Raw genomic sequence first — 19,248 nt, forward strand, 5'->3', positions numbered from 1 at the left:
CCGGCTGAAAAAGCACACCACCATTACAGTTCTCAGGCTTCCTGGATGGTCACCGAGGCTTATAAGACAAAACCCAGCTAAAATTTTTATGTTCTATAAAATTATATAAACCAATAGTTTCCTGAACCAACATCCCAAGATCCCCCTGCCAGACCTGTCTAGACAAAGAGCAGAGTGCACGGACAGCTGGGTCCTGAGTCTAATGTTCCTTCCTCTGAGAATCTCTGCTAAATACAGAGCCACAGGAAGCTGGGAGAGCTGGGAACTGATTAGTGCTAAGAGTCTATTCCCAAAGATGGTAAAAGGTGAGAGGGCCCGGGCAGCAAAATGACCTCAGTAACAAAGACGGCAGGGACTCCAGCAGATCTGCTAATTAGAACATACAGCTACATGTGCCCATAAACTTCTGGCACTTACTATTTTTAACATAAATCCCATTTTTGTCTATCTAACATCAATCCCAATTCTGTCCATCTCACACACAGAACGTTCTTGGGAAAAGCCAGGGTTCAGTACTGGCTTTGGCTTTGGTCGCAGACTTCAGAACATTGGGAAACAGCTATTTTCTGTAACAGACACTTCGCCTGATTTCTCTGAAGTTTGATTTAGTGTTCACAGCCACACTGTAAAGATCTGTGGCTTTAATTACCTGCAGTAATCGCTATCTATAAGGGCCCAAAGAGAGTCATTTACAGTGATCAGTCATAAAACATTATGACTGAGCAGTAAATGTGGGAGCTGACTGTCATGAAGAGGTGACCACTGTCAGGCAGCATGTGCTAATGCAGGGGCCAGCTGAGAAAGTCCAGCATGGTTCCTAAAGTCAAAGGCAATTCTGCAGCATAAATGAGTAAAATACCGAAAGTGTCTATGGAGAAAGACAGACCTGGGTTCAAATCTCCACTACCAAGTGAACCGTGCAGGCCCATGCAAGTTATTTAATCCTTTGATTGCTTCCTCCCCTGTAAAATGAGGATGATACTGACCTTGTTACTTCCGGATTCCCCTCCCCCAGTAGAGATTCATGGGGGTCACTTCAATGTTTTTAATGGGACATAATATTTGCATATTGTACACAGTAGATATTCAATAAACGGCTAGTTTTACTACTACTAACATAGTGTGCTTTCAGTAAACTTTGGGACAAATCACATTTCCCATCCTTATTTGTGTGCTAAAGGCTAGAGTTGCCTGGCGAGACATTAGTAATGTTTATTACTAATAATGGTTAAACCAGAGTATCCAGTGGGGCTTGGTGATGCACACGTTTAATATCAGTACTTGGGTCAGCCAGGGCTACACAGAGAGACACTGTCTCACAGCCTCCCCCCATCCTCCTGGCAAAAATACTGCGTGCCAATTTAGAATCACTCAGAAGATGCACCTCTAAGCATGGCTAGGGCCTATGAGGGGTTACCTAGATTGTGTTCACTGAGGTGGGGAGATCCACCCTAGACATGGGTGGCACCATCCTCTGGGTTAGATCCTGAACTACATAAAAAGGAGAAAACAAGCTGAACCCCAGCATTCATCTCTCTTGGCGTCTTGATGGCGGATACTCTGTGACCTGCTGCCTCATGCTCTTGTCACCACTCCATCCCAGCTGCACCCTTGAGTTGTCAATCAAAATAAAGCCCACCCCCCTTAAGGCGCTTTTGTTGGGTATTTTATGCCAGCATTGAGAGTAGTAACATACATGTCCTCAACACAAACAGCGCACTGTTACTAAAGCCATTGGTTCCACTCCGTGTGTCCTTCAGAAAATCATATGTTCCCGCTTTTCTGAAAGACAAGGTGTCAAAAGACTAGTCCAACAAATCAATCTGGATTTAGAAAATCACAAACTTCCCCAGTATGAAAAATGTCGACAGGTGTTTCTTAATTAGTAGCCGTGGAACACTGAACTCATTCATAAGAAGAAAAATACTGGGGATGACTGAGTAGAACAGAAAGAACAACCTACTAAACCCCACACCAGCGAGCTAACCAGTATTACTATTTGTACTTGACTATCGAGTAAAGATAGTTTTTCTGGGAAAACCACATTTATGACTAACTGCTAGCTCTGTGATCTCTTCCTGGATTGCTACCATGACTGACTTCAGTTAGGAGTTCCCCAGACAAGACACATGATGGGGCTATGCTAGAATTGACAGGGTGACTTTAAGAAAATTCAGCTTCCTAACCCCCTGCTTTGTATCCCCCTAGAAAATTCATACCCTTTTAAAGATTTATTCTTACTTTTTTATTGTGGCGGATGTGTATGAACATGCAAGAATCTACGCGCAGCACACTTAGACAGATGCCCACGGGAGCTGGGGGTGTTAGATCCCCCAGAGCTTGAGTTATAGGTGGGTGGGAGTCACCTGACCTAGCTGCTGGGAACCAGAGTCAGGTTCTCTAAAGAAGTAGTGCATGCTCTCAAGGGCTGAGCACCTATCTTCCCAGCCCCCCACATTTCCTGTCTTTTCGTACTGGTAATGAAGGCGAGGAAGCCATAGGGTCTACCACATGCAATGGACGGGAGCAGGGCAGCGTGGGTGAGCTACAACGCTGGGGCTTTCCCTATAGTGTGAGTTTTGAAATATGATTCCTTCGTAGTCAAGTCTACAATCGAATTAACTTTAGGCCCCTGTCAGCTAACTTCAGAAAAGTTAGAAAAAAAAATCAGACCCCAGAGTCAAGGGCAAACACTACTAGGGCAACTTCAAGTTCCTAAAACTGGCACCATTAGTGGACTCCCACGCTGACATATCTATGTATGCTCATTTAAAGTGGCGCATTTAACAAGAGGGCAGAGGGAAGACGGTTTGCGGGAGTTATTAAAGCTGAGCTTTGTGGAGGAGTTCGTGAAAAATCTGATTAGGCAAATCAGCACCAGATGGTAATCCGTGCCCTTAAATACTCAGCTCATAATTGGCAGAAGTAAATGAATACTTACGGCCTGTTTACTGATTCCAACTGGGCAGGGCGGCTTGGTGAGCAAATTCTTCTGAGTGCTCACTCACTGAGAAAAGGTACCTGAGATGCATGTCCGTGCTGGGAGCTAGGAGTACCACAAGCATCCTTAGAAATCCATGAATGGAGCGCATCTTCCTTTATCTCCTCCACAATATCAAAGGCACTGTTGCCAACAATAACTGCTGCACTGGCTTAACCTCAAAAGGACAAAGACTTGAGTTTGACCCACATAAAAGCCAGACATGGCAATGCATGTCTGGAATCCCAATGCTAGGGAGGCAGAGAGGAAATGACCTCTGGGGCTTGTTGGCCAGACAACCTAGCAGAATTGGTGAGCTCCGGGTTTAGTTGAAGACCCTGGCTTACAAAGCGGGGGGGGATCAAGGAAGACATCCAACTTCAACCTCTGGTCTCCACATGAGCATGTATACATGTGCAGGAATGCACGTACAGACAAACACACAGACACACACCCACAGACAGACAGACAGACACACACATAAACACAGAACCCCGTTTCCAGTTTCACATCCACTTTACCCTTAGCCTAGCCTAAGTTTGTTGTAGGTTTAAATGCACTTTGCTATGACATTCCAGGGTGCCAGGTTGGCCTCACAGTTGAGTGTGCATAGCTAGCACGTTGCTGACACACTGACCCGGTGTTCAGTGGGAGGGGTGTGGTCTCCATCTTTACAAAGCAATGCCAGGCTCTTAAAGATGCAGGTGGAGGAGGACTCTCAGAGAATCCTAGCGGGAGGGCAAGCAGGTGGTGCTCCCCGCCTGGGTCTCATGATCAGGACATATATATGGTCTTCTTCATAGGAGTCATTAGGTTGTGGGGAGGAGTCATACAGACATTGTCTCGTTCTCAGCCTCCCATTGAGCAGTCTCTTGACTGGGTCAGTAACTTTGTGACTGTGTCAACAATTTTGTGATTGAGTCAGTGATCGTGAGATCAGGTCAGTGATCTTATGCCTGCATAAATGATTTTGCACTTGGTCAGTGTGGTAGGGTGGCAGTTTGCATAGGAATGGCCCCCATAGGGTCACATATCTGAATGTTTAGTCATTACAGAATGGTGCTGCTTGACAGGGATTAGGAGGTGTGGTCTTGTTGCTGTAGGTGTGGCCTTGCTGAAGGAAGAGTGGCACAGGAGGTGGACTTTTGAGTTTCAAATGCTCAAGCGAGGCCACTCTCTCACTCTTCCAGCTGCTTGCCAATCCAGATGCAGAACCCTCAGTTACCTCCCTGGCCCTGTCTGCCTGCATGCTGCCATGCTCTCTGCAATGATGATAATGAACTGAACCTCTGAAAATGCAATCCCCAACTAAATGCTTCCCTCTATAAGACTTGCCGTGGTCATGGTGTCTCTTCACAGCCAAAGAACACTGACTAAGACTATCGGTGACCTTACGATGGTCCAGCCACCTTATGATTGTGTGAGTGCCCTTGGGAACTGGGTCCCAAGCTCTTCTTTCAAAGTCTTGGTCTTCTAGCCTGTGAAATGGAGTTGACTATGGACTCCAGGGGAGCTAATGAGAAATCAGGGGGAGAGAATGGACATAAGAGCACATCTATCTGGTGTTCAAAAGAAGCCTTCACCTTCATTTTATCAAGTCCCTGGAGAACTATTTAATAGTTTGGAGAAACTCCAAAACTGCAGACACCCCAGAACAATATTTTACTCCTTGGTCACCTGAAATCATTCTGTAAAATCGTGTGTCTTTTCCTCATTTTACATCTAAAATGTCTTGTCATAAAATGTAAAAGAATGCAAATAGAATTTTCAGTGTGTTTTAGCATCTGGCATATTTTAATAAAATCAGACTCCTTCAACACTCTTTTCTATGTAGTCAATGGAATCTAAATATTTGATGGGCCATGTTCAAAGATGGCATACATGCACCAGCCATTTCAAAGCACACAGTCCAGTTCCCATCCTACACAGGGATCTTACAGCATTTCCTGATCACCTTCTGGAGCTGGTATTTCCATCCTTTTCTTCCAACTCTTATCCTAATTTGTTATTTACTGACTCAAAGTATTTTATTGATCGTTCATCACAGCCATTTAAGTAGTATATATGTGAATTTAAATTTTACTCAGAGACCATATGATCTTGGAAAGAAAAAAAAAGCAAAACCCAAACCAAACTTCTTCTCTCACACTGAGTTACTGATACGCTTATTCCTAACTTTCAATCAAAAAGTGCATCACAGGGGCTGGGGAACTGGCTTGGCAGTAAAGAGCAAATAGTGATAGTGTTCTTGCCATGTGTGTGTGTGTGTGTGTGTGTGTGTGTGTGAGTGAGACAGAGAGAGAGAGAGAGAGAGAGAGAGAGAGAGAGAGAGAATGTGTATATTAATGTGTGTTTGTGCTTGTGGAAGTCAGAGGTCAAATTCAGGTGTTGCTCATCAGGAGATAGGTCTTGCTTGTTTTTTGAAGCAGGGTCTCTGATTGGTCTAGAGCTCACCAATTCAGCTGATTGGTAGGTCAGAGAACAATAGTGGTTCTCCTGTCTCCATTTTCCTGGTGCTGTGATTATGCACACATGCCACCATGCTCAGCTTTTTACGTGGATGCTGGGGATCTGAACTCAAGCCCTCAAGCTCACTGACAAGCACTTTATCATCTGAGCCAAGCCCCAAATCCTAAGTATTGTCAATGAAACGTGAAGTCGGTTTTTACCTTCTCTTCTTTGGTGGTGGGAGTGAAGGTAGGGCTAGGATTTGCATTTAGGGCATCATACATGCTAGGTAACTGTTCTATCACTGAGCTATAGTCCTAGCTTTCAAGGTCTTTCTGTTGATATTGAAGTGTTGGAGAATATCAATGCCTACTTTCATATTTTAACTTCATTCACCAATCCATTCATCTCATCTATCTATCCACTCATTCACCCATCCATCTGTATATCTATCCATCCATTCATCTGCCTACCTACCCACCCACTCACCTTCCATCTATCTGTCCATTCATCCAACTATCCACTCATCCACCCATCTGCCCATGCATCTATCCACCCATTCATCCATCTATCCAGTCACCATCCATCCATCCATCCATCCATCCATCCATCCACTCACTACCCAACCTTCTGCCTATCCACCCACTTCCTACCCATCCTCCTGTGCCATGTGGGGCTCAGAAACAAAATATTTAAGTTGTCATTTTTACTTGAATTTTAGCTGAAAACATAAGTAGAATACTGTGTGCTAACAGAAGTGATCATATAGCCTGAATCCTTTAGTTGGGTGTACTGAAGCCAAACTCTACAAATTACCCCAAGGGACCATGTGGCAAGCGAGCGGACAGGATGTCCTCGTAGATCTGTGTGCTTCTGGGCCTTTGCAATAGGCTACACTTTCACTTTTGCTGGGGATTCGTGGACTTGTGCATTTTGTTTTAACTGAATGAATTCTCATAGCATGAAGAGTGGATAGAAAATTATTTCTGGGGAGAAACCACAGCTTTGGGGTACTTGGGATGCTAGCGCAGAGGTCATGCTGAAATTGGAGGTCACATTCACAGGGAATACCTATGTGCCATAAGCATTTGACCAAACAATCTGATATTATTAAGACCAGGCAAGGTAAGGGCATCCATTTACAGAGTGCTCACTGTCTCAGGATGAGACATCCAGATGGAATGGAGGTGCTATGGGGAAGAGGACAGGAGAGCAGTGCCGTGAGGAACGAAGTTTCCAGGATCAGCGAGAACCCTGAGACCCCATCCTTCCCTCATATCAGTGAACATTGTAGCTAATGACTGAATACCTAGTCCTATACTAGGGGTAGTTGTTCACGGCTTCTTTCTTTTCTCACATGGTCTTACGGAGCCCAGGCTAGCCTTATATTCACTATGTAGCTGAGGATGACCTTGAACACCTGATCCTTTTCCTCTCCCTCCCGAATACAAGGATCATAGGTACTTTACTACCAGACTCAGTCTACGTGGTACTGGGGATCAAACCTGGGGCTCAGTGCATGCTGGGTAAGCACTGTCCCAACTGAGCGACATCCTCAACACTCAGAGCTGCTTCTTCTCCTCCTCTGTCTTACTTTCTTCTTAAGTATGTATGTGTTTGTGTGTCTGCATCCGTGGGTGTGCATGTGAGTGCAGGTGGCATGTGGAGACCACAGAGGGCACTGGATCCCCTGGAACTGGGGTGAACAGGCAGTTGTAAGCTGTCAGACGTGGGTACCGGAACAGAACCCAGGTCCTCTGTGAGAGACAGCAGTAAGTGCTCTTAGCTGCTAAGTCATCTCTCCAGCCCACCATGACTTCTTTCTTTATAGAATGTCTAGAGAAGGACTCTGGAGACCTAATCTTAGATTGGTTCTGCCCACTACTACAAGGATGGGTCTTGGTTCTGCCTACCAGCACCTGCCAGAGGGTGGGTCAGCATTTGCTGGGCAGGGCAAACGTGGTACCTAACTAGCTATGACCTCAAGACACAGAACATATCCTACTTATGTTTTTGAGAATTCTGGCAACGAAGCATCATGCGCCCTACAGAGGTGCAGCTAGATTCTAAGCGGCTCCGCCAGGATGGAAGACCCAACGTCCCCACATTGGTTTGGAGAGTCTATTTTCAAATGTTTCCTACTGCTTTAGGAAGCCAACCCATGCCAGAGTCCATTCAAAGACTTACACCTGCTCCCTTTCATCCTTTTAATATTAAAAGCATGGGGAAAATAAGATAGGATTTCATCCGGGCACACAAAAGCCTGTGTTTTACAGGGCAGTCCTCTCAGATGACTGTGCAAAGACATTATTCCCGGGAACCCGCTTTCAACTCCTAACCATCTATGCGGGCTGCAGTTAAATTAGCATGATAGAGGACAAAAGAATGTTAAGTGGGCCTCAGAATTAAAAGCCGGGTTTGTCAGCCTGAAGGAGGATCAGCTAAAATGATAGGCTATCTGGAAATGTTGTTTGAAGAGAAGACATTAAAATGAAAGAGGTGAAGAAAGCAGGAAGGGGAGAGGCAGTCATTTCTGCTTTAATCTAAACTCCATCCCTCGCGGAGAATCTCATTACACTGGACATTTTGAATATTGGGTCAGAAGTGATGATGTGTCTAAAGTCCGTACGACGGCTTTTAAACAATGATTGATTAATCACTGTGCAGAACCCTTCCTATCTCCTAACGGTGGAAGAGACTCCCATTCACATATTAATTCAGTGTGGAAGAGCCAATACGCAGAAGTTAACTTGATGTAAACTTTTCAAAACGAAAGGGCAAAGCAGGCTGACAGGTTTATAAAACTTGCCTGGGTCTGAACTTGGAATAGAAATGTCTACTTCCTGGTAAGTCCAGCCTATTCCGGTTTTTGGGTGTATACCTGAGCTGTGGGAGCTAGCTATGAACGATTTACGTGGAATGCTTCCCTGTGCCACCTAGGTCCTTATCATCTGGTGGCTCAGCTAATGTTAGAATATCAAAACAAGTCTGCCCCAGCTAGGCAGTAAGGCTGCTCTGGGAGCCAGAACGGAGTGACCAGACTCTCTCCTTCCAGACTGGAATACCCACATGGCCCATGCCACACTATCTTCTCAACCACACACAAGGGGAGAGATGTTGTTGCCTAGTATTGCCATCCACTAAACAGGCACGGCACGGCATGTGGTGCCACTAGGGGACCTAGTTTCAGCTCTCACACACCATGCATCTTAAAAGTTTATTTTATCCATACACAGTTACCTTTTGCTTCCCATAAGCTTCATGTGCAGCCAAAATACCAGCCACTGGACACCGGGAGATGGTTTGGTTGGTAAAACACTTGCCTTCCAAGCATGAGGATCTGGCTTCAGATCCCGCATAACCCACATAAAAAGCCAGGCATGGGGACAGTCTCTGTAACCCCAGTGCTGGGCAGGCAGACAAGCAGATTCATGGAACGTACTGGCCAACAGGCCCAGCCAATTGCTGATTTCCAACTCAGTTTAGAACCCTGTCTCTAAAAATAAGATGTGAGCAACTGAGGATGACAACCACCTACAGCCTCTATGTATACACATGAATATAACACACACACACACACACACACACACACACACACACAAATTCTGGAAACATCTCTTCCAGCATATTTAGGCTCAGAGGCAAGGTTAGCCCTGCTCCTCCCTCTATTTCTACATTATAGTGCAGGAGAGATGGGAGCCATGATAATTCAGTTTTTAACTAATTGTAGTACAATATATCCAGAATTTAATTCCCAGCACTGGACCAAGCTGGTCACAGCCACTACACCAAGGTCTTTATTCTCTAGACAAAACTAGGGAAACCATCTATATTCACTAAATACTAGTTGGCTGAAATCCTTTTTGGTTCTTCTGGAACACTGGCTAGCAGCTTTTGTTTCTTAAATTGTCAAGCTTCTCACAAAAGCCCACCTCAGAAGAACACAATGCAGACATCAGAGGCTGTAGACACAGCACACCTTCGTTATGCTGCTGTACGGGGGCCGGCAGAGATGAAGACATCCTAGAGACAGGAAGGCCTGACCAGAGTGGGAACAGTTCTTGTCAGAACCCCTAGCACTGTGAGCCAGAAGCCCAGACAATGATGGCTCAACAGTGGGGGTAGTGGGAACCACACCTTGACCAGGACTGCTTGGATGTGCATATCCTTGACCCTTCTATTAAATCAATCTTCAATCTTACTCCAGGGCCCCCCAAAGGTGAACTTGGGGAGATGGGGGGCGTTGTCCCTCTTTCCAATGTGGCCACAATGGACAAATATCATTTTTCTGTTTTCCATAATTAATTTGATTTTTTTTAATTGGCATATTGAAGATGGGGGGCTAAATCTGGCTTGGAACCCAGGCTATGATCCCCCAAGTTCAGTAAGAATGTGAATGGCTCTTGGGAATGGCTTATTCCATGAGGAATCCAGATGTGGGTGATGAGTCTACCTACCATGCTTCAAGCCCTCATGGGATGCTACACGCCCATCCCAAGATGTAGCTCCCACCTACAAGGCACTACACGACACACCGGCAGCCACACTTATGCATACATCCTTGAGGGGTTTGTAGATTTATCAAGACTTCTGGTCTTTAGAGGTTTTCCAAATAGAACTTCTACTGGGAAAATGCATAATTGGTTCCATTTAACATTTAGCTAAGTCTGATGTGTCAGGGGAAGGTTCGCCTAAGAATTAAAACAAGACCGGTTCTTCCATCTCCTCCCTTCCCACACCATATCTGGTTTTGATAAAAAGTGAAGACTACATAGAGGAACAGAATGCAGGGTCTTACCCAACATACATAAGTTTTCAGTACCAATCTCATTATAGCTCAACTTTAAGTGTTTTACCCGATGCCAATGAAAAGATAAAATTCTACAAGGGAATGAGATATGAGTCGTTTAATTATAATATTTATGAGTGGCTTCTTATATACTTTTTGGTTGGGGTAGCACTGAAATTATTGCAAAAATTTTACATATTCCAATTATCTACCACTACGGCATTGCATTCAGAAAGGACTTTGAAAATACACTGTAATAGTTCTATTCTCTAGCTCAGGTCAGAATAGCCCATTGGACGCCAGCGTGCTAACCATTTTGTAGCTCTGGGATAGAAGTATTGTGTGAACCAGAATTTCTTAAGGAATCATTTCCCCACTTCTTCTACCAGGCTAAGGCTGATTTCCTTGGTTCGGAAGCAGAATGGCACTCTCTTTGGCCATCATTATCCTATTTATATTACAATCGAGTGCTAAATCAGATTTGCTGAACAGAATAAATGCCTCTAGTTATAAAACTTGGCAATCATTAACGATGATCATGAGTTCTTTGGAATACAATCTCTGTCCCTTGTGATTGCTGCTGAAAACGTCTTGGTCAGTCATGTTCGCTTCTCCTGTGGCTCTTGATAAAGGCAGTTCTTTCAATAGCAGAGTGTCACACAGGGGAGTGTGATGCCCCAGCTAATCAATGTGCATTAAAAGGCCCGACTAATCCTCCATCTGCCTGGTATGTGATCTGGGGAGGAGAACTCAGTTCCTCAGAATTAAGGAGGCTCTCTGGGGCCGGAGGAATGGCTCAGTCAGTAAAGTGCTTGTTTGGCAAGCGTAGGGTCCTTAATTCTATTGCTTAGAACCCACATCTAAAGTTTGGGCACAGAGACAGGATCTACAATGTACAGCTGAGAAGGTGGCAATGGGCAGATCCCTGGGGATCACCAGCTACCACGCAAGTCTACCTGAACTAGCGACTGAGAGAACCTGCCTTAAAAAAAGGAGGAAGGGGGTAAAGACAGCTCAGTGGGCAAGAGTAGTTTCTGCACTATCAGGAGGATTGGAGTTCCAAATTCCAGTACCCACGTGAAAAGCTGGATTCTGGCTGGACTTATCACACACACATACACATAGACACAGACATACACACACATACAGACACACAGACAGACACGTTAAATCCCAGCACTTGGAAGGCAGAGGCAGGCAGATCTATATGAGTTTGTGGTCATCCTGGTCTACATAGTGAATTCTAGGATAGACAGGGCTACATGGAGATTCTGTCTCAAAACAGAAACAATAACAAAAACTAGGTGTTGTAAAGTGTGTCTATAGCCCCATTCACTGTGGAGGGTGCAGACCAGAGGATGGCTGGAACTTGCTGGCTGCCAATCAAGCTTCAGTTTCAATAGAATATGGTGGAGAGCAACAGAACAGAACACTGACGTCCTCCTCTGTCCACTACATTTATGATTATAGAAACATGCACATAGCCCCCCCACAAGTGTGCATGCACCACAATACGCTGCATACACTTGTATGCATCCATGTGACTACACATGCAAGATGTTTTTAAAAGGTGGGGAGTAACTGAAGAAGATACCTGGCCTTCACACTGTATGCAGAGATGTGTGTGACATGCACGCACGCGCACACACACAATTAAGAATGAAGAGAGGTGATGGTAGAATCACGACAGAGCCACACAGATCCCTTGTCAGGATGTCAGGAGTATATGAGAACGTACCCTCTCAATCCCCCCAAACTTACAGTGCTTACAGCAGACATCTCCCCTGTGCATTTGACCCTTCTAGCAAAGCAGTTGTTCTGAGATGTCAGGCAAAGCAAACTCTACAGTTCATCCCCCACACTTCACAAAGCTCAAACAGAAAACCACTTCCTGCAAGCCTCCAAGCATATTTAGGAAGATGAAATCCATGTATAAACGCCTGTATGTCAAGAAGATGAATCCACAGATATCATAGGTCCATGCGCCAGGATGGCACTCTGACATTCATCCTCCAAGACTGTTCACCATTGACATTTTCTCAAATGTTTTATTCCATGAAAGGAGACACTGCCAACGTGTGAGGACGTACCATTGACACGTATGTTGGAAGCTGGTATAGCTCAGTTCATACTCGGGGTTATTTTTACTATTCTTTGAAATTAACTTTTTCATAGTAAAGTTTCAAAGTCCAAATATTTAAAGGTTTTCTTCAAACTAGAATTTCCCTGGAGAAATTGAATTTAGAAACACAACTCGTGTGTATGCAGTCGAGTTGAGAGAAAATGACCAGATTATGCTTACTACACACCACCTATAAAATTCTGAGGCAGTGTCTATAAATTGTCTGAGTTGGATTAGTGCTCACTTGGTAATAGGCAGGCCATGGGTTTATAATCCTCCTGCCTCAGCCTCCTGATTAGGGGATGATAAGCATGGCAGATAGAGCTACCTTTTAAAATTCTGCTAATTTTTTCAAAATTCATGTATGATTGTGTGTGTGTGTGTGTGTGTGTGTGTGTGTGTGTAAAACTTCTGGACATCAGTACTGTCCTTCTCCCACAGGCCTGGGGATTGACCTTAGGTACTTAGGTCACCAGGCTTCAAGCTCTTCACTCACAGAGCCATCTTGCTGGCCCCCAAAATGACTAATTTAAACACAGCTGTATACGTGAATTTTCTTTTTCTCAAGGATGCTATTCTTAGGTTAACAGAGTATAACCTACATTTTAGTCTCAAGTAAGACCCAATCTGAAAAAGTTGTTAAGACAATGATATTGACAGTGAACAAAAAAGAACAAACTTTTCTTTAAGTCTGTGAAACAAGTAAGATCTTGGGTGAAAAATATAAAATTCCTGTCACCTGCAAATCATTCAAAGGAATCAATTTCCCTGAAGCCCTTCAAACTATTAACAATGGATCAATACAAAGCCATAAACCATATCAGAGAAAGACGACGCACTGCACAGTGTCCCATCACACAGCGGTTATTAATTACATACAGCAAGGATGTCTTCCAGGACCAGCAGTTGGATTATCAAAACTCACGTGCTATGCTCAGGTGGATGAATGGGCTTGTCTTGTTCTCTCCATTCCTCTCGTTCACAGCCTGCACGTAGTAAGCCCCGGAGTCGCTTGCTTTTGTAGCAAGGATCACCAGCTGATTCTCCAATGTGATGGCTCTGTTTCAGAGACAATACACAGTGTTAAGGCCACTTAGGGGAATGCAACAAAAAATTAGTTCATCAGGTCAACAATATAGTAATAAAGACCTAAACACGTGCTAGGGAGATAGCTCAATTACTAAAGTACTTGTCTTGAAAGCTTGAGAGTCTGAGTCCAACTCCCAGAGGCCATGTGAAAAAACTGGCTACGATGTCATGCTTACAATCCCAGCACTGAGGTGGCAGAGATGAGCAGACCCTTGGGGCTCATGGGCCAGTCAGCTGCGTAGTTCGAATGAGAATGGTCTTCACAGGCTCACATGTTGGAATGCTGGGTCCCCAGTGGGTGGAACTGTTTGAAATAGATTAGGAGGTGTGGCCTTGCTGGAGAAGGTGTGTAACTTGGGGTGGGCTCTGAGGTTTCAAAAGTTCACAGCATTCTTAGTTGCCCACTCTCCTCTTTTTCTCTGCCTGTGACTGTTGTCTTAACATGTAAGCTCTCGACCACTGCTCCAGCTCTATGCCTGCCTGCCATGATAGTCACTGACTCAAGGTCTAAACTTATAAGCAAGTCCACAGTTAAATTCTTTATCAGTTGCCTTTGCCATAGTGTTCTGCCATAGCAATAAAAAAGTAAATTAGACACCAATCTGTCCTATTTGGTGACTGTTAGGCCAGTGAAAAATCTTGTCTCAAAATACAATGGTGTGGGAGAATTGTCTGTATTCTGTCAATTGTGTTATAAATAAACGCTGATTGGCCAGCCAGGAAATATAGGCGGGAAAACCAAACAGGAAGTAGAAATGATGTAATGAGAACAGGAGAATTCTGGAAAGGAGGAAGTTGATTCCTCCCATTCCTGCCCAGACCACCGAAGCAGCAGGATGTGATCTGCCCCACTGAAAAAAGGTCCTGAGCCACATGGCTAACATAGATCAGAAAAATGGGTTAATCAAGACATGAGAGTTAGCCAGTGAGAGGCTAGAGCTAATGGGCCAATCAGCTTTATAACTTATAGAGATCAATGTGTGATTTTCTTTGGGGCTAAACAGCTGGGGGTACCCGGCAGGACAAAAACCCCTACAACAAGCAGACCTGGCCCTCCATGTTACAATACAAGAAGGGGTAGAGCCTGAAAAATGATAACTGAAGTTGACCTTTGGCCTTCACAGGAATGTGCACACACCTGCACACTATACCCCCTGCAACCCCTCAAAGAAAACATAAAAAGAAGAAATAAATAGACAAAAATCAACATGCGACCCCCCAAAAAAAATATAAAGAGAAGTACTGTTGGCAATGGTCTTGTACCTTGTAAAGAATTATCACTTGTATTGGTTTAATAAAATGCTGATTGGCCAGTAGCCAGGCAGGAAGCATAGGCAGGGTGACAAGAATAGGAGAATTCCCGGGAAGAGGAAATGCTCAGCCTGTAGTTGTAACCCAGACACAGAAGAAGCAAGATGATAATGCTTCACTGATAAAAGGTAACAAGACGTGTGGTTAACACAGACAAGAATTATGGGTTAATGTAAAATGTAAGAGTTACTTAATAAGAAGCCTAAGCTATTGGCTAAACAGAGTTGTAATAGTTTCTGTGTTACTATTCAGGTCTGGGCAGCTGGGAAAAGAACAAATAATCTCTGCTTACATAGAAGAAATAAATAGAGAAAATCAACACGCAGACTAGCTTGTGATTGTGCCTTCTTGGCAGGGCAGCACTTTACCATCTCAGGAGCTCTAATCTGAACTCTTGACCGTAAGGAAAATGACACATAAACCTGGGGGCTAACACAGAGGGTCCAGAATTTATGATACTGCCTGTTAGAAGTTCTAGGGGAGCAGCTTTTTGTTCTAGGCCAGCAGAGGGCTGGACCACCAACTAATCTATGACAAATGACTCTATTGTGCCCTTTGCCCCCTCAGAAACCTTACTGGAGCTTCACTTGTCTGACCGGCAGAGAGGTGCCGCTGGCCATAGTGCTGACTATTCCCCCGAAACTGTCCCATCATTACTAGCTACGGAGTGCACACTCCTTCCTGTGTTTGCACATCTAGTTGTACAGAGGAACCTTTAAACAATAACATGTGTCTAACTTTTGATACCTTGACACATGTTACCATCTACAGAATTTACACTTGAAAACTGTACAACTAAGTTACAAAAATGTTAAAAATATTTTAACAAAGTTTATGATTTTGCATGGGGCTGCATTCATAAGTAGGCCTGAAGAGTGGATATGCTTGAATTAATGATGAAGTCCTTCGCAGAATCCCAGTTTTAGCAGGAAAGAACCCTGAGGCACACTGGATCCATACACCCTTTCTTTGAGCCTTGCCTGCCTGCTCAGGTCACACAGCAGCCTGCTGTCGGAGGTGAGACAAGGTCTTCTCCACCCAGATGTGTACTTGTAGTTCACCTCTGCCCTAGTTTCTTATTCTGGCTCACAGTTAAAAGGTCAAGTCCATCAGCAGGAGGCTGAAGCAGTTGGTCTCATCTCATCCACAACCAGGAGGAAGAGAGGTGAATGCACATTGCTGTTCAGTGTCCTTTCCCCATCTATACAGTCCAGTATCCCAGCCAGGGAGCCCTGCCACCCGCAATTAATTCCCATCTCAATTAATGAAGTCAAGATAACCCCCACAAGCATGCCCAGAGGCCCTTTTCCTAGATGATTCTAAATTCTGACAAGCTGGCAAGCACAAACTGATCACAGAGCATATAAAGACTTCTCACTGTGGTATTTATCTGGAAGGGAAGAAGCCCATGAAGTTATAACATCCACACACTCAGGCTACTTCTTATAGGAAGCCCTGTATCCTTTCCCTGTTAGTCTGTATCCCTCTGGCTAGTTTGAAGGGCCAATGGGGAGCGGGATTTGTTTTGAAATTTTAATGCGAATGTGGAGTTGGGGAGATATCCCAGTGTGTTAAGTGCCTCTTGTGCAAGCATGAGGGCTTGAGGCAGGTCCTCTGCACCCATGCAAAAAGCTAGGTATGCTAGTGCGTGCTTGCAATCCCAGTGTTGGGAAGGATACAAGTAGATCCCTGGTGCTCACTGCCTAGTCAGCCTAGTTAAATCAGTAAGTCCAGACCCTGTCTCAAAAAACAAGGACTCCCAAAGTTGATCTCTGCCTTCTACATGTACACACACAGTCACACACTAATACACATGCACTAACACACACAGATGCACTCACACTTGTCTACACACATATGCACACGTGCATGCGCACAGATACACACATTAACACACACATATGCATGCATGCACATCTACACATACAAATACACATACACTAACACACACATACATGCATGCACATATGTGTCTACAATACACAGCAAATGTGAGTAACATGTTCTCCGGCTTACATGTCAGGCCTTGCTACACAGCACGAGCCCACCCTCTCTTCTTTTCTGAAAGAAAAGTGTTGAGTATTCCACAGGGACCGGGCCTACGTGTTCATTCTCTGACCTGCAGAGTCCTTCCGGAGGGCCCTTCCAGAGCCAGGAAAGGCAGTCACCTCTCCCGAGGAATCAAAGGCAATAATCATCTTTCCCTCCTGTTACCTTGGTGGAGAGCTTTTTTCCCAAAAACCTCCTGGTTTTTCTACATTGTATAAGATTATCTTAAGGAGTGATTGCTCACCAGCCTCCCACAGGGCATATTACATTTTAGGTCTCTATGGCTAACTTATTTCATGTCTCATTTAAGAAAATTTCCCTATTAGGAAGTTTTCAATTTTTCGTCCCATAAAGATATTTCAAAAAAGAGTTTTACTATAATTATTTATGACTGCTTTATAGGCTCTTTTATAGAAGCATAGAAATTGTTCCATTTTATTTTAGTATATGTTACACTGGCACCTAAAATTAAATATGAATATTTACTACACATGAAGTTATACATTTAATAGTATAATTTAAAAATTGAATATATAACTTTTGCTTTCACATCTGATTTTTAGCAAACTATTCTTAAGTATGTCTATTATTTCTCAGAATTAGTCATTTTAAAATGCTCGTTAATTCTTTATATTATTTACAACAGTGTTTCAAGGCTACTGAAAATTAAAAGTATATAAAACATAAAAACAGTAAGTTTTATACTTATTAAGGTTTTTATTTTAAAGCTCCTTCCTTTTAGTTTTTGATTTCTGTACATGTTCAAGACTAAAATTAAAAAAGAAAACTTCTGCATTGTTTAAAAAGATAGTCACAAAAATGACATTGGAAAAAAAAGCAATTCCACAAAAGGCTATTATTTTTCCCCTTATGAACTATTTCTATGTAGAGGATTTATACAAAAAAAACTAATGTGTGCAATAAACGTAAAACATCTACAAGTATCTATGTTGATGATATGTCCTGATATCTGCCATATGCATGTGTATGCACATGTGTGTGACTGTAAGTACATGTGTGTGGGGGTATGTGCATGAGTGTAGAGGGTGTACACACACACAACCATACACATGCATGTGGAGGTCAGAGGTTGATGATGCTGGGTGTCTTCCTCAGATGCCGTCCACTGGCCCTGGGGCTCACTAGTTCTGCTAGACCAGCTAGCCAGAAAACCCCTATCTGTGCCCTACAGTGCTGCAATTACAGATGTACACCATCTTGCTGAACTTTTGATATGGGTTCTGGGGACTGAACTGGGGTCCTTGTGCTTGAACAAGAAGCACTTAGTCAACTGAGCCATCGGCGCAGCCATACGTACTGTGAGATTTCACTAAGAGAAATGGGTTTTAGAGACAGAGGGCCTCAGTGAGCAGCTGCGGGTTTGGTCTGATGGTCCAGTAGCAGATTTTTATGGCTATAGGGGAACACAGGTATAGCGTGGAAGCTGATGATTTGGGGTGAGGGCAGGACAGAAAGAATAGAAGGTTCTGAGGTTGGTGTGTATGTATATGTATGTGAGATAGGTTCTCTTATTGGTCTGTAACTAACTGATTGGGCTAAACTGGCTGGCCAGTGAGTCCCAGGGATCCTCCTGTCTTCCCTTACAGTGCATATGTAAGCATGCACCATGCTGGGCTCTGTTTTTTTTTTTTTTTTAAACATGGTTTGGGGCACTGAACTCAGATCCTCATGTTTCCATGTTAAGCACTTTACAGACTGAGTCATCTCCCCAACCCACAGAATTGTCCATCCTGCAACCTACTCCATCTTTCTAGTTAGCTTTAACTGTCAACTTGACACAGCCCAGGGTCATCTGAAAGAGGAGTCAGGATTGATGCATTGCCCAGACCAGGCTGGCCTGTGGGAAATGGTTTGGATTGTTAACTGATGCAGAATGGTCCAGCCCACTGTAGGTGCCACAATTCCCCGGGCAGGTGGTCCTTGACTGTATAAGAGAGCTAAAGAAGCACAAGGCTGTGAGCCAACCAGGAAGCAGCGTTTCTCCACGGTTTCTACTTCAAGTTCCCATTTCCTCCCCTGCCTCGACGTCCCTCAATGACAGACTGCAATCTGTAAGTTGAAACGAGCCCATTCTTCCCCGCAGTTGCTTTTGGCCATGGCATTTGTCACAGCAATGGAATGGAACTCGAACACCAGCTCTTCACTGGCTGCTTCACAAAGTTAACACGTCCCCTGACATCAAATTTGCTTGAGTCCGAGTTCCTGTGACCAGAAGTGGACAGAGCACAGATACAGGCTCAAAACAGCCTTACACCATCACATCCATTCAGGATTTTAAGATAGCTTGTCTTCGGGGCATACGGCAAAGTCCTAGGAATGTCTTTTTATGTGTGTGGACATAAAATGGAGATGTGGTTGGTATGTGAGTGGCAAGAGTGTGAGCCATTTTCTTCTGAATCTCGTGTTTTTGAATGTTTTCCAATCTCCCTACAACAAACA

General features: G+C 44.0%; 1 protein-coding gene across 1 annotated transcript in view; it reads right to left on the reverse strand.

Moving 5' to 3' along the window:
* Positions 1-19,248, reverse strand: part of Sdk1 (sidekick cell adhesion molecule 1) — a 975,668-nt gene that overhangs the window by 391,901 nt on the left and 564,519 nt on the right. Inside the window, exon 5 of the mRNA XM_057765703.1 lies at positions 13,265-13,398. Within this exon, the coding sequence (XP_057621686.1) occupies positions 13,265-13,398 (134 nt within the window). The remainder of the gene's footprint in view (positions 1-13,264; positions 13,399-19,248) is intronic.

The sequence above is a fragment of the Chionomys nivalis genome, chromosome 3, assembly GCF_950005125.1.
Source record: "Chionomys nivalis chromosome 3, mChiNiv1.1, whole genome shotgun sequence".
In the NCBI taxonomy this organism is placed as follows: Eukaryota; Metazoa; Chordata; class Mammalia; order Rodentia; family Cricetidae; genus Chionomys; species Chionomys nivalis.